Here is a 16,739-nt window from a genome sequence, read left to right on the forward strand (position 1 = left end):
GTTAATGCACCTCTCACCTTACTGGCTTGGAGTCTCCCCTCAATGAAGAAACAATTCACTCCTGAGCTGCACCCACACTAGTCCACCGGTCTCAGGCCAAGGCTTCCAAAGATGGGGGGAGGAAACCCCCTTCACTCCCCTGCATCAAGGGGGAGACCAGAGTGGACCCTGGACAGAGGACTATGGTTTCTTTATTCTTTGGAAATTTTTGTTAGCTGAGAAGGGGAGTCTGGAGGGCTGAATTCCCCATCCTCCAGGAGAGAGCATCTCCAGGCAGGGGCTGCAACCAGATGGATAATTCTAAACCCAGAAAAAAAAAAGCAGGGGAGGAGAAAGAAAGAATCCAAGACTCTGTGGGCCAGATTCTGATCTGTTCTTGCAGGAGCATGCAAGGAGATGGGGAGAGAAATGTAGCACCAGTTTGCCCCACACACAGAGCTGCAGGCAAACATGATGAACTAGCCCTGAGTGTGGTCACAGCTAGTGGGGGACCCTCTTCCTTTTATACCCTGAGAGCCCCACCCAAGGGGAGAGGCCCCAAGGGACACTTCTTTCCAGTATGATCCAAGCTCACATGCCCAGAAGTGCTTACCCCAAAACTGTAGATCCATATGGGAATTCTTGAAGGAAAACTCACACACAATATGGATTCATTCAACATCTGGGGCAAATGCTGCTGAGAAGTTATGGAACAGGTCCCCCACTTCACTCTCTGAGATCAGGAGACCAGAGAATCGTGCACTCACAGACACACACACTCACTCACTCTTTTCCCCACCCTCCCATCAGGAGAATAGAGAAGTACGTGGGGTCTGTCACAAACCAGGAGGTTATGGAAGTGTGGGCTCACCCACTCAACCTCTCAGGGTATTCGGGAAACACACACTCGCACCCCACTTCCCCACCCAGATCAGAACACCACAGATGTATCATTCTACCCCTCTCCTCCAATTCTGGAGATTATGAATGTGCACACACCCCATTCCCGTCAGATCAGGATTAGCATACAGCGCCCTCCCTAAGTAAGGAGATCAGGGAAGCCTTGATTTACCGGATGTCCTCTGACTCTGCTCCATAACAGCTCTCACAGCGATCAGCATCTAAGGAATCTGGATCAAACACTTTCTCCTCCTCTTTGCCCAGCTCTGAAACAAAATAAGATTTCCAAATAGTGTGACAGTTTTATGAATATGTCTCTGTGTCATTTTATGAATTTAACTGTGATTTGTATCACTCATGATCACACTCTGCATTGTGGATTAGAACAGGGGTGGGCAAACTACGGCCTGGGGGCTGCATCCAGCCCTCCAGACATTTTAATCTGACTCTCTTGTGCTTTGTAACAGTAAACTCTGGATGTGGATAAGAAGTTCCTGCACATCCCTTACTTTAATTGCTATGTGCCCCTGAAGAGTTAAACAATAAACTAGAGAGGTCCACAGTGAGTTGGAGTTCTGGTATACACAAGCTGCTGGGGAGGCTGGGGAGTGAGGTTTGGCACAGCTCTCGGGGCCAAAGGCAGTTGGACTGCAGAGTCCCATCATGCCAAACAGGGGCACCAGACAGGAAGTCTGTACTGTGGGAGTCCCCAGGAGACCAGAACTAGAAACATGATGTGGACACTGCTCGGATCAAGTTGTCTTGGAAGCATGTGGGATCCAGAAGTTGGATCCAATGCAGCACACTGGTGACCATCCAGTAGGTTGTAACAAGTTATACCAACCCTCAGGAGTGTGACAGTCAGTGTGGATCAAGAACATGGATGAGCTCTGTGCCCTTCTAGTGCTGGTCAAGAGATGCAGACATCATTCCTCCCCGCTGCATTTACCTTAAAGCACTGGGCCCACACCCACATTAGCCTTTTCATCCCTAAGATTCCCCACCACTGCTAACTTCAGTGCAGCTCCACTGACAGTACCAAAAGTGTGAATTCCCGTACAGACAGAACGCCACCATGTCATCTGGATTTGCTCTGAGCAGAGTAGGGGCATGATAGTCGAAGCCCACCAGCATCTTGTCCACACCAGTGCTCCCTGTACTAATGTTCGCAAAGGGAATACATTTTTGAGGAAAGAGACTAGTGTAGGCAGTCTAAGTAGCTCACAGCTTCTGTGCAGATGTGTCAGCTCCAGAGCTGAGGGCAGCCTCTAATGTATTCCAGCAATGCAAGGACCAGGCCCCATGAAATCCCAAAGAACAAAAAAAGGAGAAAATAAATGGCATAGGGCGACAGACACTCTTAAACCAGGCTCAGTCATAGCCTCAGGGCAGGGCAGACCCTTGAAGAGCACCCATCTCTGCAAACCCTCATGCACATCCCACACCACTGCGCTTGAGACAGCAGCATTACACAGCTGTCAACTCTCTGCTCAGAGTTCAAATACCCTTCGGCTGCCACTTCAGTCCCAGGGATTCCCTATGAAAGGCAACAGAGGAAGACCGTTGGCAGTCAGTCCATTAGAGCATCCAACAGAGGAAGGCGGCAGGACATTGTACTACCGTGTCTCTCGGCCTCGGGGGTCACAGGGTTGCCATCTTTATCCAAACGTTGTTTAAAGAGATTGTGCTCCACATCTAGCTGCTGCTCTCCTGCCACATCCATGGCATCAATGCTCAAATCTAAGACCAGGAAACAAGGTGAATTAAGGAAGGTTCTTTGTGATCCGAGATGGCTTATGGAAGCAGCAAGCCAGTGAGAAACCACGAGCCTATTAACAAGGGGGAGATCACCAAGGCAGAAATCTAGGATGAAGAGTTCATCTGCAGATTAGGAAAAAAATCAAGAAGTGGAAGGGGACTGGCATAAGAGGCTGCATTGTGGTGGCTGAGAACCTCAAGTTGACTCAAAACTGCACCCCTGCATTTCAATCTCTCCTGCAAACAAGGCTCTTGGGCTGCTGTCCAAGAGGGATCCTCTTCAGCTAGCTTTAATATAAGTCATATTTTCATCTGGGCAGATAAACTCAGGCTAAATAAGCTGCCCAACCCTTTGCAGATACCTCAACCTGCTGGTCAAGCTTGAATCCATTTGGAGAACTCCCCCACCATTCCAGTCCCAGCCACTCTCTCCTGTGGCCCCTTTCCCATTACCTTTCACCAAAGGGTATCAGATAGTCTTTGCTGGGCCCTAGTGTGTCACTTGGGGGGCTTGCCTGTTACTTGGGGACACAATGTCAATGTCTTCCCAGGGAAAGGAGCTGCCAGACCTGCTGGACTCTCCACTCCATGTGAGTGAGTGAGTGAGTGTGTGTGTGTGTAGTCTGAGATTGGAGTAGGGGAAGACTCCTCCCTAGGGTGATAGTATCTTTTGCAACTACATTTCAATGGGTTGATCTGAGACAGAGCACAAAGAACTGCCCACCTTACTAAAAACAAAATAGAAATTGCAGTGTACACTTGGGTAGTGGGATTTTTAATCACTTTCACTTTGCAGTTAAATTACCAAATCCCTATTCCTCAGAGGAAATGTGAAGCTCCAGTGTTCATACCTTAGCTACCTGTGACCAAGAGTCTGAAAAATTTTACATATAAAAATATTCTCCCCTCAAAAACAGCACAAATAGCTGAATGGATTTAGTTGCAACAAACCTCACAATTCAGCTAAGAAGTATTCAGCTCAATAGAAATATTTTGGAAGAAGTTATTACAGAGTGAAAAATGTGTCACATGACATCAGTAACATAACTGATTTAGTTCCACATGACATTAATGTACATGTTCAGAATTTAAACATAAGAGTAAAAAAACAGTAGCTGGTCCCAAGAGCTACTCTACAGTGTCTTCCATAATAGGCTCTGCACATTACAAAAATGAACAGCAATTGGGACAAGCCCATGGGAGCAGTATTATACTCCTTTCATACAGGCTCTTCTTCTTCACACGCAGGTCTCAAAGTACTTTACAGAAGTGGATAAAGAGCTTTATCCTCATTGCACAAATTAGGAAACACACTCAGAGAAATGAAGCAACTGGACCAGAGTCCTACTGAGTCAAATGACAATGCTGGGAACAGAACCCAGAAGTCCTGACTGAATTCCCTGTTCTAACTACAGGGGAATGTAATTCCTTACTGCTGACAAGACAAGCAGCTGATAGCAAATCGAAATAATGCGTGCACTGACTGACCAGTGTTCCCAACCTCCAGCAGAGCGTGAATGCTGCCTTCTTCCCAACTCTTTAGAAGACTTACTTACAAGCACAAGGCATATGCGGAAAGACAACATCTATATTAATCTTCAATTTGTCTCCTCTCGATTTGTCAACGTACAGTTCAGGATGAACCTAGGAACAAAAAACAAAAGTCTCATTCCACCTGGAAGCACATAGCAAGGCCTTTTCCCTTGCCTTCTCCCCAGGTGCTATGCCACCATGCTTTCAAAGGCCTCCTCCACATGGGGTGCACAAGCTGGCACCTTCCAGAATGCTGTGACAAAGCAGTTGAAGCGGCTTCCAAACCTGGCTGTGCTTTTACGATGTGTGACGCTCCTAGCCAGCAAAGTGATAATTTGGGGATTTAAATTAAATAAAAACAATTTAAAATATTTTCTTTTTGCAATTTCTTCCCCACTATTGAGTCTGCAAGCGGGAAACTGGTGGCTATCTCCTACTGGTGACATAGGAGAGTGCTCCATTCACTGCAGATGCTGGAGGAATCAGCAGCCCAGTATGACTTCTGATGCCTTCTCCAGAAAGGGGATCCAGGCCTTAGTGGAGTTGACTGGTACCGAAAGCCCAATCGGAGGCACAGGAAGCTAATGCTAGGGTGACCAGGAGGGGAAAGAGGCTCCCTGCAGGGCCAGTGCCCATCTTCTTTGAGATACGCAGGAGGAAAGAGGAAGAGAGCAGGAACAGCAATTCACTCAAAGTCTTAGTGCAAGTCACTGATCCTACTTCCTTCCCTATTTCACAACAGAACTAGACCAAGCACTGCAAACCGCTGCCTCTGTGGGACAGGAATGAGTATTAAATTCTAGCCACCATCATAGCAACGAGGCAGCCCTCTGAGCCACCTGGGCTGCGCAGCCTAATGACCGGAGACAATAAGGCCACCCACGAACACAGGGCGGCGTGGCCTAGTGGCCAGAGTCAGTACAGCAGCCCTTGAGTGCAGGGCAGTGTGGCCTAGTGGCCAAACCCAGGGGCCATCACCAAAGGAGGAGCAGCTAGGGTGGGGGGACCCAGGCCCACCCGACTCCACTGGGTTCTGACTCAGAGCCCTAACAGGCAGAGTGGTCCACCACTGGGTCAGCGGGGAAATCCAGCCACAACATGCTGACTTTCCATGGGTGGAAGATACCACTTACCCCACCTCCCTGGGTCACTTCCTACTGGGCTTCCTGAAGCTGAGGTCTATATGACATCAGGGTCTCTGGGCTCCTCGTCACAGGTAACTCCCTTGGATTTCGACTCCAGCCAATCAGCTGTAGGCCACAAGCCTCCGGTCTGGGCCGCAGGATCTCTGCTCCCACAGACAAGGGCTGTAACGGCTCCTGGGCTGGAGCCTCCACCAAGTGTCCTTCCTCCTTACTGAGCTGGGCTGCTCTCCTTTGTACTAGCACAGCAGCTGGAGTATGATGAGCATGGTCTGCGGGGCAGGACTTCCTCTGCTCAGTGTGTGGGATTAACCCTTTCCTGCCTAATGCGGAGTATGAAAACCCCGTCACACCATGGAAAAGGCGAGATAATGTGTAGCTACAGAATGGTCCTGTGCCTTGCAAAACTCGGGAGCCTGGCTCAGCTGTTGACAAACGGTGAACCTTGGTTGAACATGTGGCCCTATCTGCTTCCCAGGGCTCCAGTAGGACAGCACAGGGAAAACATAAACCCAAAAAAGACAGCAATACAAAGCTCTACTTACTTCCTTTGTGAGGTAGTACTGCAGCTCCGAGAAGAAAAGCAGGAGCATGATAAGTCCACTGATTACTGTCACTGCAAATGAAGAATGACAAACATTACCACGAGCTGTGGACTCACTAATCCGCTGCCCGACTCCAGTGAAGAAAGCAGCTGGCATTACAGTAGGTGAGAAGAAACCAGTAAGCTCCTCACGAAAATCGCTATCCTCCCCCCATGTGCTCTGTAAAAAACACATGCTAATAGCCCAACACAAATGTCATTTAGACAGTAGACCTTGAAGGCTAGGCCACAAAGCAAATCCCTGCATTTCAAAGTTATTAAAGAGGAGAGTGAACCAGTACAGAGTACCAAGACAGGAGCTGTTTTCATCCATTTGGGCATAGTCCTCTTCTCCCAGACACCAAAGGAAACATTTCACATAGAAGAGATGCTTTCTAGTGTGACTGCAGCCCCAGCCAGACCACAATTAGACCTTTATTTGGATAATGAGAGCATCCACAGTCACCATAGTTATGATTAAAAAGAACATAAGAACAGTCATAGTAGGTCAGACCAAAGGTCCATCAGTATCCTGTCTTCTGACAGTGGCCAATGCCAGGTGCTTCAGAGGGAATGAACAGAACAGGTAATCAGCAAGTGATCCAACTCCTGTCACCCATTAGCAACTTCTGGCAAACAGAGGCTCGGGACACGATCCCTGCCCATCCTGGCTAATAGCCATTGATGGACATATCCTCCATGAACGTATCAAGTTCTTTTTGAACGCTGTTATGGTCTTGGCCTTCAAAATATATTAAAAATAAATTATAAATATTATATAAGTGGAGCTGGTAGCACTGCCTATATTTCAGGCTGACTGACACTTCCCATTAGAAGACTCTGTTTTCAGTTGCTTATAACTTTAACCATTCAGGATAAAACATTTCCATGCTTGGTGTCTGCCTTAGGCTGAATTTGTTTTGGAAAGTTTCAGCTAAAAGAGTTCAGCCCTTTCTGGGATGAAATTAGGGAAAATATATTATTCCGCCCAAGCTAAAAAAATCTTACAACCATTTTGTTGAGACACAGTAGAGACTCTATGCTTTGGAAAAGAGACTTGGAATTTGGGGTCTCCCTTGGGTCAGAGAGGTGCCTTCTGACATCCCCATGAAAATTCAGCCAAATTTGGCCAAGCTATAAGCCTCTGAAAAATCTGTCTGTGCATGCTCAGTAGAGACTTGTTAGAGTTTGACAACTAAACTATCCAAAGATTCCATCTGCACTGAGCATGCTCTATCCCCTCACAGCTCTGATGTGCTGACCACATTGAATGTGCCATTCCCACAGAGCAACTGAGCATGCTCCAGTCCCATGCTACAGCAGCGGAGTGGAATTTCCCTGCAATATTTACTCCTGGCTGCCAGAGGTCACGGTGGCACAGGGCACTAGAAGTGAGAGCAAGTACAGACCCTCTTCTGTGCTCTCAAATTGATGTTCTCCCACCTGGAGCCCAGTCAGCCTGAAGAAAGAGGAAGCTGCCTCCTTGGAAGTTGAGGATTGAGAAACTGGAAGGATAGGGAGCAGAGTAGAAGCACGGGGGAGAGAAGGGCAGGGATATGAGAGAATATATAGTGCAGGACGTGCGTGTAGAGAGAGGTTGGACAGCAGCTGGGGAGGGGGCAGAAACCTCTGAGGGGATTGGATAGGAGCAGGAAGATGGGGGGGATGGATAAGTGCTAAAGGGGAGGAGGTCAGAAGAAGAGGGAGACGAGGACAGGCTAGGCACACAGGGGCAGAGGAGTCTATAACCAGCACAGCACATTCCCGTCCAAGAACCTGGAACCAAATCCAGCTAGCGAAAAGGGGGCAGCAAACAGGCAAGCTTGAGAGGGAGTTTGGAGGGAGAAAGAATACAATCACCATAATTTGGAAAGGTCGCATCGCCAGTGCCAACACTGCTCCTGGCTCTTCCACCTGCACCTGAACCCAACCATGGTGCCTCTACCCGGGCCTTGGTGTGGATTTGCGGACACTGTGGCCTACGTTTTCCTGTCATAGAAAGCCAGGCTGGGGAGACCAGACAATGTGAGAGATGCCTTCTAGTAGAATCTCTCAAGATACAGGTGGGAGAGCTACAGGAGGAGGTGGCTAGGCTGAGATGCATCTCTGGACACAAGCAATTCCTTGAAAACATGCATATGGAGACCTCCAAGGCTGAGGAACCAATCCAGCTGGAGAAGACTGCAGTAGCACCACCAGGGTAGGAGGAAATGGCTCCTTCACACGAAGGAAGAGAAGCCATGTACCCACAAGGCTGGGAAGATCACAGCCACCATTCCCAAGTAGGGTGCCAACTTTCTAATCGCACAAATCAGAACGTCCTAGCCCTGCCCCTTCACAAGGTCTAGCCCCCCCCACTCACTATATTCCCCCTCCCTTGGTGGCTCACTCTCCCCCACCCTCACTCACTTTCACTGGGGCAAGGGGTTGGGGGGGGTGTGAGGGCCCTAACTGGGGGTGCAGGCTCCAGGATGACATAGAGGCTAACAAAGCCCACCATTGCTACCAGTTACTCCATTAACTCAAGTGGTGAAGGTCTGTGTTGTGGATCTAAAGATCGTAATCCTTCTGACAGCACAAGCTGGGGTTGAGTATGGTTCCACATGATGAAATGTCTGTTTTTCAGCGTTTGTTTTGTTTTTTAAAAATAGGAAATTTAAAGTCATTTATTTTTGTTGCAAAGAACATTGAAGTTTCAAAGTCAAGTATGCAAGGACACACACGAGTTAAAGTTCTCCTTGCAACCTTAATTCACCCCCATCACCAGTGTGTCTGCATTATTATGCCGTCTTTAGTTACATGATCACATACTATTCTTTCCACAGAAACCCTGCCTCATTCATTGCACAAGATGGTTGGTGTGACAGATGCAAGACTTTGGAATCATGGATATCCTATGCCATGGGATTAGTCAAACTTTTAACATAAAAATGGCCATACAGGATCTGACTAATGATCCATACAGCCCAGCATCCTGTCTTCCAACAGTGACCAGGGCCGGGTACTTCAGAGGGAAAGAACAGAACAGGACAATTATTCAGTGTCATCCAGTCCCACCTTCTGGCAGTCAGAGGTTTAGAGATACCCACAGCATGGGATTAAATCCCTAATCAGTCCCCTAATAGCCATTGATGGACCTATCCTCCACGAATTTATCTAGTTCTTTTTTTAACCCTGTTACAGTCTTGGCCATCACAACATCCTCTTGTAACGAGTTCCACAGGTTGACTACGTGTTGTGTGAAGAAATACTTCCTTTTATTTGTTTTAAACCTGCTGCCTGTTAATTTCAAAGGGTGACCCCCGGTTCCTGTGTTATGTGAAGGGGGCAAATAACATTTGCTTATTAACTTTCTCCACACCATTCATGATTTTATAGACATTTATCATATTCCCCTTAAACGTCTCTTTTCTAACATGAGTAGTCCCAGTCTTTTTAATCTCTCCTCACATGGAAGCTGTTCCATACCCCTAGTCATTTTGTGGCCCTTCACTGTACTTCTTACAATTCAAATGTATCTTTTTTGAGATGGGGTGACCAGAACTGCACACAGTATTCAAGATGTGGGCATACCATGGATTTATATAGTGCCATTATGATATTTTCTGTCCCTTTCCTAACAGTTCCTAACATTGTTAGCTTTTTTGACTGTCAGTGCACACTGAGCACATATTTTCAGAGAACTATCCACAGTGACTCCAAGATCTCTTTCTTGAGTGGTAACAGCTAATTTAGATCCCACCATTTTGTATGTATAGTTGGGAATTATGTTTTCCAATGTGCATAACTTTGCATTTATCAACACTGAATTTAATTTGCCATTTTGTTGCCCAGTCACCCAATTTTGTGAGATCCTTTTGTAATTCTTTGCAGTCAGCTGTGGATTTAACGATCTACAAATGTGATATGTAACTTTGTGAGCTATAGACATTATTCCAACCCATTGCAGAAGGTTACCGAGTTTACCCCAACATCTTAAATCAATGAGGGTAATTACTGCAAATCCTGGGACAGGTAAACAACTCCAGAGAAGTACTAATCTTTGGAAGGTACACAGACTGGTTCAACCCTGATTTAAGAGATCCACAAGACAAAGAAAGAGCTTGTGGCCAGAAGGATCATAGAATCATAGAATATCAGGGTTGGAAGGGACCCCAGAAGGTCATCTAGTCCAACCCCCTGCTCGAAGCAGGACCAATTCCCAGTTAAATCATCCCAGCCAGGGCTTTGTCAAGCCTGACCTTAAAAACCTCTAAGGAAGGAGATTCTACCACCTCCCTAGGTAACGCATTCCAGTGTTTCACCACCCTCTTAGTGAAAAAGTTTTTCCTAATATCCAATCTAAACCTCCCCCACTGCAACTTGAGACCATTACTCCTTGTTCTGTCTTCAGCTACCACTGAGAACAGTCTAGATCCATCCTCTTTGGAACCCCCCTTCAGGTAATTGAAAGCAGCTATCAACTGCTGCAGCTATCAACTGGGAACTGGCTGAGGTTCCTCTGATCCAAGAATTGACATGAAACTATAACCAAGAGGACAAAACCCTGCTGGAAGGGTGTGAAGGACTGGAACCTGCCAGAGTCTCTGTGTCAGAAGATGGCCCAGTAAACCAGCATGCAATGGAGACTGTTTATTGCTTTATTATGTTTTCTCTGTAATGCTTTTGTCCTAAATAAGTGTATTGTGGTTTGTGGAAACTATCTGGTCACTGACAACTGTGGCATAGTCCCCGGCCGAGGGGTGTTGGACAAAGGTCAGATCTGCTGTGATAATCACAGCGAATTGAAGGAGGACTGCAATCCTTGATCTGAAGGGACAGGGATGCAGGTCCCTGCCCAGAGAAAGGTGAGGACTGGAGGCCTGAGACCTAAAGGGATGCCCCTTGAGGAGACCACAGAGGGGGCAGAGATGCAGTTAATTCTAGAACTGAGAGATGGTGCTCTGGGGACAAATCAGGGTTGTGTAGCAAAGGATGTTGTTGCCTATAGGATCCCTGCTGGAAGGCATGTTCTATTTGTGGGTACCAGGACAGGCAGATCTAGGCCCACACAAAACTAAAGGTCAGCCTCCTCAGCTAAGGGGGAGGAACCGCTACGCCCAAGCTGCGAGTATAGGGGACAACAAAGGAGAAAATGGGAGCGAGGTCAAAGATTAATAGTCAAGGAACCAGAAGGGGACATTGAGCAGAGAACCCTCCTCAAAGACATCTAAAGAGTCTGTGGATACTGCTTGGAGGAACTCTACCTTGAGACATGATCAGACAAGGGACCAGAAATAGGCCCCATAGTCACAGAGTACCCCCATCCAGCTTCTTCCTCCTGGAGTGATGGATGGCTATGTTGTGCAGTGCCAAGAGGAGGTTGACAAGGAGGTCCTGAAACTTTGTAGGATCATGGATGGGGTGTGCAAGAATTAGGAAGTATGGGGAAAAGTGCACCTAGACCTCAATAAGTTTCTGGGGGAGCTAGAAGACGGGCTGCAACCTGATGCACTCTACACAGATGTGAACCAGGTTCTCCCTTTCACCACAGAATGGACAGGAACACGCCCATGCTCACAGCTCCATGGAGGAGCTGCCAACTAATATTGCTGGTGGATTGTGGAAGCAGAGTAGAGTACAGACCGGCCCACCTTCCTTAGGTGGCAACAGGTCCCACCATTTAGTGTTAGGGTGGGACATAAGGGCAAGGAAGTGGATGGTGTACATGCTTGCACTTCACATGTTCCCTGGGTGCAGTTCAGAGGTGGACTGGCTGGATGTTGTTCAGGCAACTCAGGTGGCTTGTCAGGGGCAGCCAGGGAGGTTCACAGGGCAGGATCAAAACGAGTTCCAGAGGCGAGTCAGGAGCACCCTCCTGCAAGACCTGCTTGAGGAAAGCAAGAGAAGCAGGAGGTAAGGCCTCTCAGCAGGGAAGTTGGGCAGAGAGCCCAACTTAAGAACAAAGGACTGGAAGGTACGCAGTGGAGCTTCTAGAGGAAGCTGGGAATTCTCTCACCTGGGAACTGACACAGAGGGTCAAACTGAGAGAGAGACAGAGCCTGAAAATAGGGTTCACTACAGCATGGCTGGGGCTCTGGGCTGAGCAGACTGGCTGTGCTAAGCTTCACTTCTCTGTGCTAACCTAATGCTGTGTGCTAATCCATGCTGTGTGCCAGGGGACTAATAAATCCAACTGGTTTGAAACACTGTTTGAGTGTCCCTCTGAATACTTGGTGAGGTGCATTAATCCCTGCAGAACGGACAAGTCTCTCCCAGGAGTCCGTCTCGGTTGGACTCGCTGAACAGAGCTCACAGAGGTTCAATCTTAGGAGGCAGTGAGGCCAGGTGTCCTACCCTGAGGGAAGAGTGAGACCCCTCGGGGGTCTGGCACATCAAAGGGGTTCCTCCAAGAGACTGTTCCAAACCTGGGGGTGTAGCACTGATCTTGTGGCTCCATGACACTATCTATTCCCTGAATGAGGCAAGGGTCCTGTGGAAAAAATAGTATGGGATCATGTAATTAAAGACTGTATCACGACACACACCATTGGCAGAGGGAGGAGGATTAAGGTTCCATGGTAACCTTAATTCTGATATTTCCTAATTTTGTAGGGCTTGACTTTACCACTTTAATATTCTTTTAATGGGGCAGTTTTACCTCTATTATGTAAACATATATATTTGCATAAGCAAACCCTCCTGCTTTAGAGCACCAGCCAACAACTGGCAGAACTAGGCAGTAGCTTCCCTATATCATGGTTATTCCATAGTGGCCCATTGGGAGGTTTCTTGTTCTTTTCTCTGAACTAGTTTGTACCAGCCTCTGTAGGAACAGGCTACTCGATCGGCTGGATCACTAGTTTGCTCCAAAATTCTGCACTACAGAAGCCTTACATATGAATACTTGGCTCTCCTATACAGGTCTTTCTTACAGCAAAATGCAGTCTCTTATGACTTACTTAGTTCAAATAGATAAGATGTTTAAGCATGCCTGTGGGACTCCCAGCATCTCATTATGCCTAAAACTCCCAAAATAACACAACTAACAAAAGAACAAGAGTTTACTGAGCCTTGCCTGGAAGGATGATACAGACAGAAGGGAGATAAACGCTTTATTTGAAGTTTTAAATCTGAGGTGAGGAGTCAAACATTATGCCCACTGGCCACCTTCACAGTTAAAAGAGGATGCAGCCTCTTCTCTGTCACTGCAAAACAGGATCCAGGCCAGGTTCTGGGGCCTGAATGGAGACTGAACAGCCTCCACCCTACCCCATCCCTCACTGCTGTTGCTGGCTGTGCTGGTACTGGTCAGGTTACTCCTCAAAGCAGGGATGGAAGAAGGAACAAGAGGAAAAGAGGAAAATGGGAAAAGGAAGCAGGGAGACAATCTGAAGGAAGGTGTGTGTGAACAATAGAGTGAGGGAATATATGCCAGTCCTGGCCCATTTGTTACCACCTCTGGCCCACAAACTCCAGCTGGAAACATCAGTCTGGCTTTGGGATGATCAGACACTATCTGCCCTATGTCAGGGAGGGATGTTCTGCTTTGTAAGTGATGACAGGGATGGGGAGGCTGGGGCTGTTGTGTTTCTGGGTGGAGGGCTGGATCCTGCTCGAGGACAGACGGAGGAGGAGGGGAGGCTGGGGCTGTTGTGTTTCTGGGTGGAGGGCTGGATCCTGCTCGAGGACAGACGGAGGAGGAGGGGAGGCTGGGGCTGTTGTGTTTCTGGGTGGAGGGCTGGATCCTGCTCGAGGACAGACGGAGGAGGAGGGGAGGCTGGGGCTGTTGTGTTTCTGGGTGGAGGGCTGGATCCTGCTCGAGGACAGACGGAGGAGGAGGGGAGGCTGGGGCTGTTGTGTTTCTGGGTGGAGGGCTGGATCCTGCTCGAGGACAGACGGAGGAGGAGGGGAGGCTGGGGCTGTTGTGTTTCTGGGTGGAGGGCTGGATCCTGCTCGAGGACAGACGGAGGAGGAGGGGAGGCTGGGGCTGTTGTGTTTCTGGGTGGAGGGCTGGGTCCTGCTCGAGGACAGACGGAGGAGGAGGGGAGGCTGGGGCTGTTGTGTTTCTGGGTGGAGGGCTGGGTCCTGCTCGAGGACAGACGGAGGAGGAGGGGAGGCTGGGGCTGTTGTGTTTCTGGGTGGAGGGCTGGATCCTGCTCGAGGACAGACGGAGGAGGAGGGGAGGCTGGGGCTGTTGTGTTTCTGGGTGGAGGGCTGGGTCCTGCTCGAGGACAGACGGAGGAGGAGGGGAGGCTGGGGCTGTTGTGTTTCTGGGTGGAGGGCTGGGTCCTGCTCGAGGACAGACGGAGGAGGAGGGGAGGCTGGGGCTGTTGTGTTTCTGGGTGGAGGGCTGGGTCCTGCTCTAGGAGGGAGGAGGAGCAGCGCCTTGGGACCGTTTGTTTGGAGTGGTGTGGATGGTTCTCACCATGCAGGCAGGGAGGTGGCTCTTCTCTTCTTTTTACACGAGCACAGGCCCTTTATTCCAGCTCTGGCAGCGAGGGGCTGCCGTGGGCTGGCGGACAGCTTTCCCCTGCGCACGGGGAAGTTCACCTGAGTGACGATGGAGGTGAAAGACTCTCAGGGAGGAAGAGAGAAGGAAGTAGCTGGACTCGAAACGACCTATTCCTCAGCCTTAGCGGGAGGGGCCCAGGCTGGGGCTGTCGGCCCCCGGAGGAGGGCAAGAACCTCGCGGGGGGTAGTTTTTCTCCCACAGCGATCGGGCTGCCAGGGGTTTTCAGCCTGGGCCGCCGCGCGGTGGGGTGAAGGGAAGGGGGGCGTCTGTCGGCGGGGGAAATGGGGGAAATCAGGCGGCGTTTGCAGCCAGCCCGCCGGCTCCCGGCGGAGGTGAGAGCCCCGCTGAGGAGGCGGATCGATGCAGAGGCGGCGGGGGCGGGAAAGCCTCCCCGCCCGCCCGCGGCTGAGGGCGGGCACCAGCTGGCGGCCCCCCGGCGAGGGCTGGTCTCGGCGCCGGCCCCGCCGCCCCCCCCCGCGCCCGCGCGCCCCCCCGCCCCTCACCGAGCGCGCCCCCGCCCCTCACCGAGCGCGCCCCCGCAGGTCTTGACCCGAAAATCCTCCAACGTCTTGGGAAACGCATCGAACCGCTTCAGCCTCCACAGCGAGTCCATGGCGGCGGCGGCGGCGACCCCGCGTCCGGCGCCGGCCCCGCCTGCGGGGCGGAGCACTCGGCTCTGTGCCCCGCCCCCGCCGCAGGGCGGCCTGGGAGCCCGCGCGGGGCTGGGGCGGGGCGGGGCGGAGTGACGTGGGGAGCCGGGGCCGCGCGTGCGCGCGCGCGCTGACCTGGCGGTGTTGGGCGCATGCGGGTATCGCCGGGGGGGGGGGGTCATCAGGTGACATGGGGCGTTTGGTGACACTGTCGGTGGGGGTGACGTGGGGCGACAGAGGGATGTGGAGGTGTTGGGGTGACAAGGGGCGTTTGGTGACGCTGTCGGTGGGGGTGACGTGGGGTGACAGAGGGATGTGGAGGTGTTGGGGTGACAAGGGGCGTTTGGTGACACTGTCGGTGGGGGTGACGTGGGGTGACAGAGGGATGTGGAGGTGTTGGGGTGACAAGGGGCGTTTGGTGACACTGTCGGTGGGGGTGACGTGGGGTGACAGAGGGATGTGGAGGTGTTGGGGTGACACGGGGCGTTTGGTGACACTGTCGGTGGGGGTGACGTGGGGTGACAGAGGGATGTGGAGGTGTTGGGGTGACAAGGGGCGTTTGGTGACACTGTCGGTGGGGGTGACGTGGGGCGACAGAGGGATGTGGAGGTGTTGGGGTGACAAGGGGCGTTTGGTGACACTGTCGGTGGGGGTGATGTGGGGTGACAGGGATGTGGAGGTGTTGGGGTGACAAGGGGCGTTTGGTGACACTGTCGGTGGGGGTGATGTGGGGTGACAGGGATGTGGAGGTGTTGGGGTGACATGGGGCGTTTGGTGACACTGTCGGTGGGGGTGATGTGGGGTGACAGGGATGTGGAGGTGTTGGGGTGACAAGGGGCGTTTGGTGATGCTGTCGGTGGGGGTGACGTGGGGCGACAGTGGGATGTGGAGGTGTTGGGGTGACACGGGGCGTTTGGTGACACTGTCGGTGGGGGTGACGTGGGGCGACAGAGGGATGTGGAGGTGTTGGGGTGACAAGGGGCGTTTGGTGACACTGTCGGTGGGGGTGACGTGGGGTGACAGAGGGATGTGGAGGTGTTGGGGTGACATGGGGCGTTTGGTGACACTGTCGGTGGGGGTGACGTGGGGTGACAGAGGGATGTGGAGGTGTTGGGGTGACATGGGGCGTTTGGTGACACTGTCGGTGGGGGTGACGTGGGGTGACAGAGGGATGTGGAGGTGTTGGGGTGACACGGGTCGTTTGGTGACACTGTCGGTGGGGGTGACGTGGGGTGACAGAGGGATGTGGAGGTGTTGGGGTGACAAGGGGCGTTTGGTGACACTGTCGGTGGGGGTGACGTGGGGTGACAGTGGGATGTGGAGGTGTTGGGGTGACACGGGGCGTTTGGTGACACTGTCGGTGGGGGTGACGTGGGGTGACAGTGGGATGTGGAGGTGTTGGGGTGACATGGGGCGTTTGGTGACACTGTCGGTGGGGGTGACGTGGGGTGACAGAGGGATGTGGAGGTGTTGGGATGACAAGGGGCGTTTGGTGACACTGTCGGTGGGGGTGACGTGGGGTGACAGTGGGATGTGGACATGGGGTGACATGGGGCGTTTGGTGACACTGTCGGTGGGGGTGACGTGGGGTGACAGTGGGATGTGGAGGTGTTGGGGTGACATGGGGCGTTTGGTGACACTGTCGGTGGGGGTGATGTGGGGTGACAGGGATGTGGAGGTGTTGGGGTGACAAGGGGCGT

At 51.2% G+C, this 16,739-nt stretch overlaps 1 protein-coding gene across 3 annotated transcripts in view; it reads right to left on the minus strand.

Moving 5' to 3' along the window:
- The window catches only part of ERGIC3 (ERGIC and golgi 3), a 56,929-nt gene extending 41,854 nt beyond the window's left edge, over nucleotides 1–15,075 (minus strand). For 2 of the 3 annotated variants that reach the window (XM_073310056.1, XM_073310055.1), the window contains exons 1-5: nucleotides 14,915–15,075; nucleotides 5,858–5,928; nucleotides 4,194–4,281; nucleotides 2,500–2,619; nucleotides 1,052–1,145 (exon numbers count right to left, since the gene is read on the minus strand). In XM_073310056.1, the coding sequence (XP_073166157.1) occupies nucleotides 1,052–1,145; nucleotides 2,500–2,619; nucleotides 4,194–4,281; nucleotides 5,858–5,928; nucleotides 14,915–15,002 (461 nt within the window). In that variant the 5' untranslated portion in view covers nucleotides 15,003–15,075. Of the gene's footprint in view, nucleotides 1–1,051; nucleotides 1,146–2,499; nucleotides 2,620–4,189; nucleotides 4,282–5,857; nucleotides 5,929–14,914 lie in introns of those variants that run through there. The other variant, XM_073310057.1, reaches the window with a different exon arrangement.
- Between the last annotated feature and the right edge of the window lie 1,664 nt (nucleotides 15,076–16,739).

The sequence above is a fragment of the Lepidochelys kempii genome, chromosome 13, assembly GCF_965140265.1.
Source record: "Lepidochelys kempii isolate rLepKem1 chromosome 13, rLepKem1.hap2, whole genome shotgun sequence".
NCBI classification, from domain to species: Eukaryota; Metazoa; Chordata; order Testudines; family Cheloniidae; genus Lepidochelys; species Lepidochelys kempii.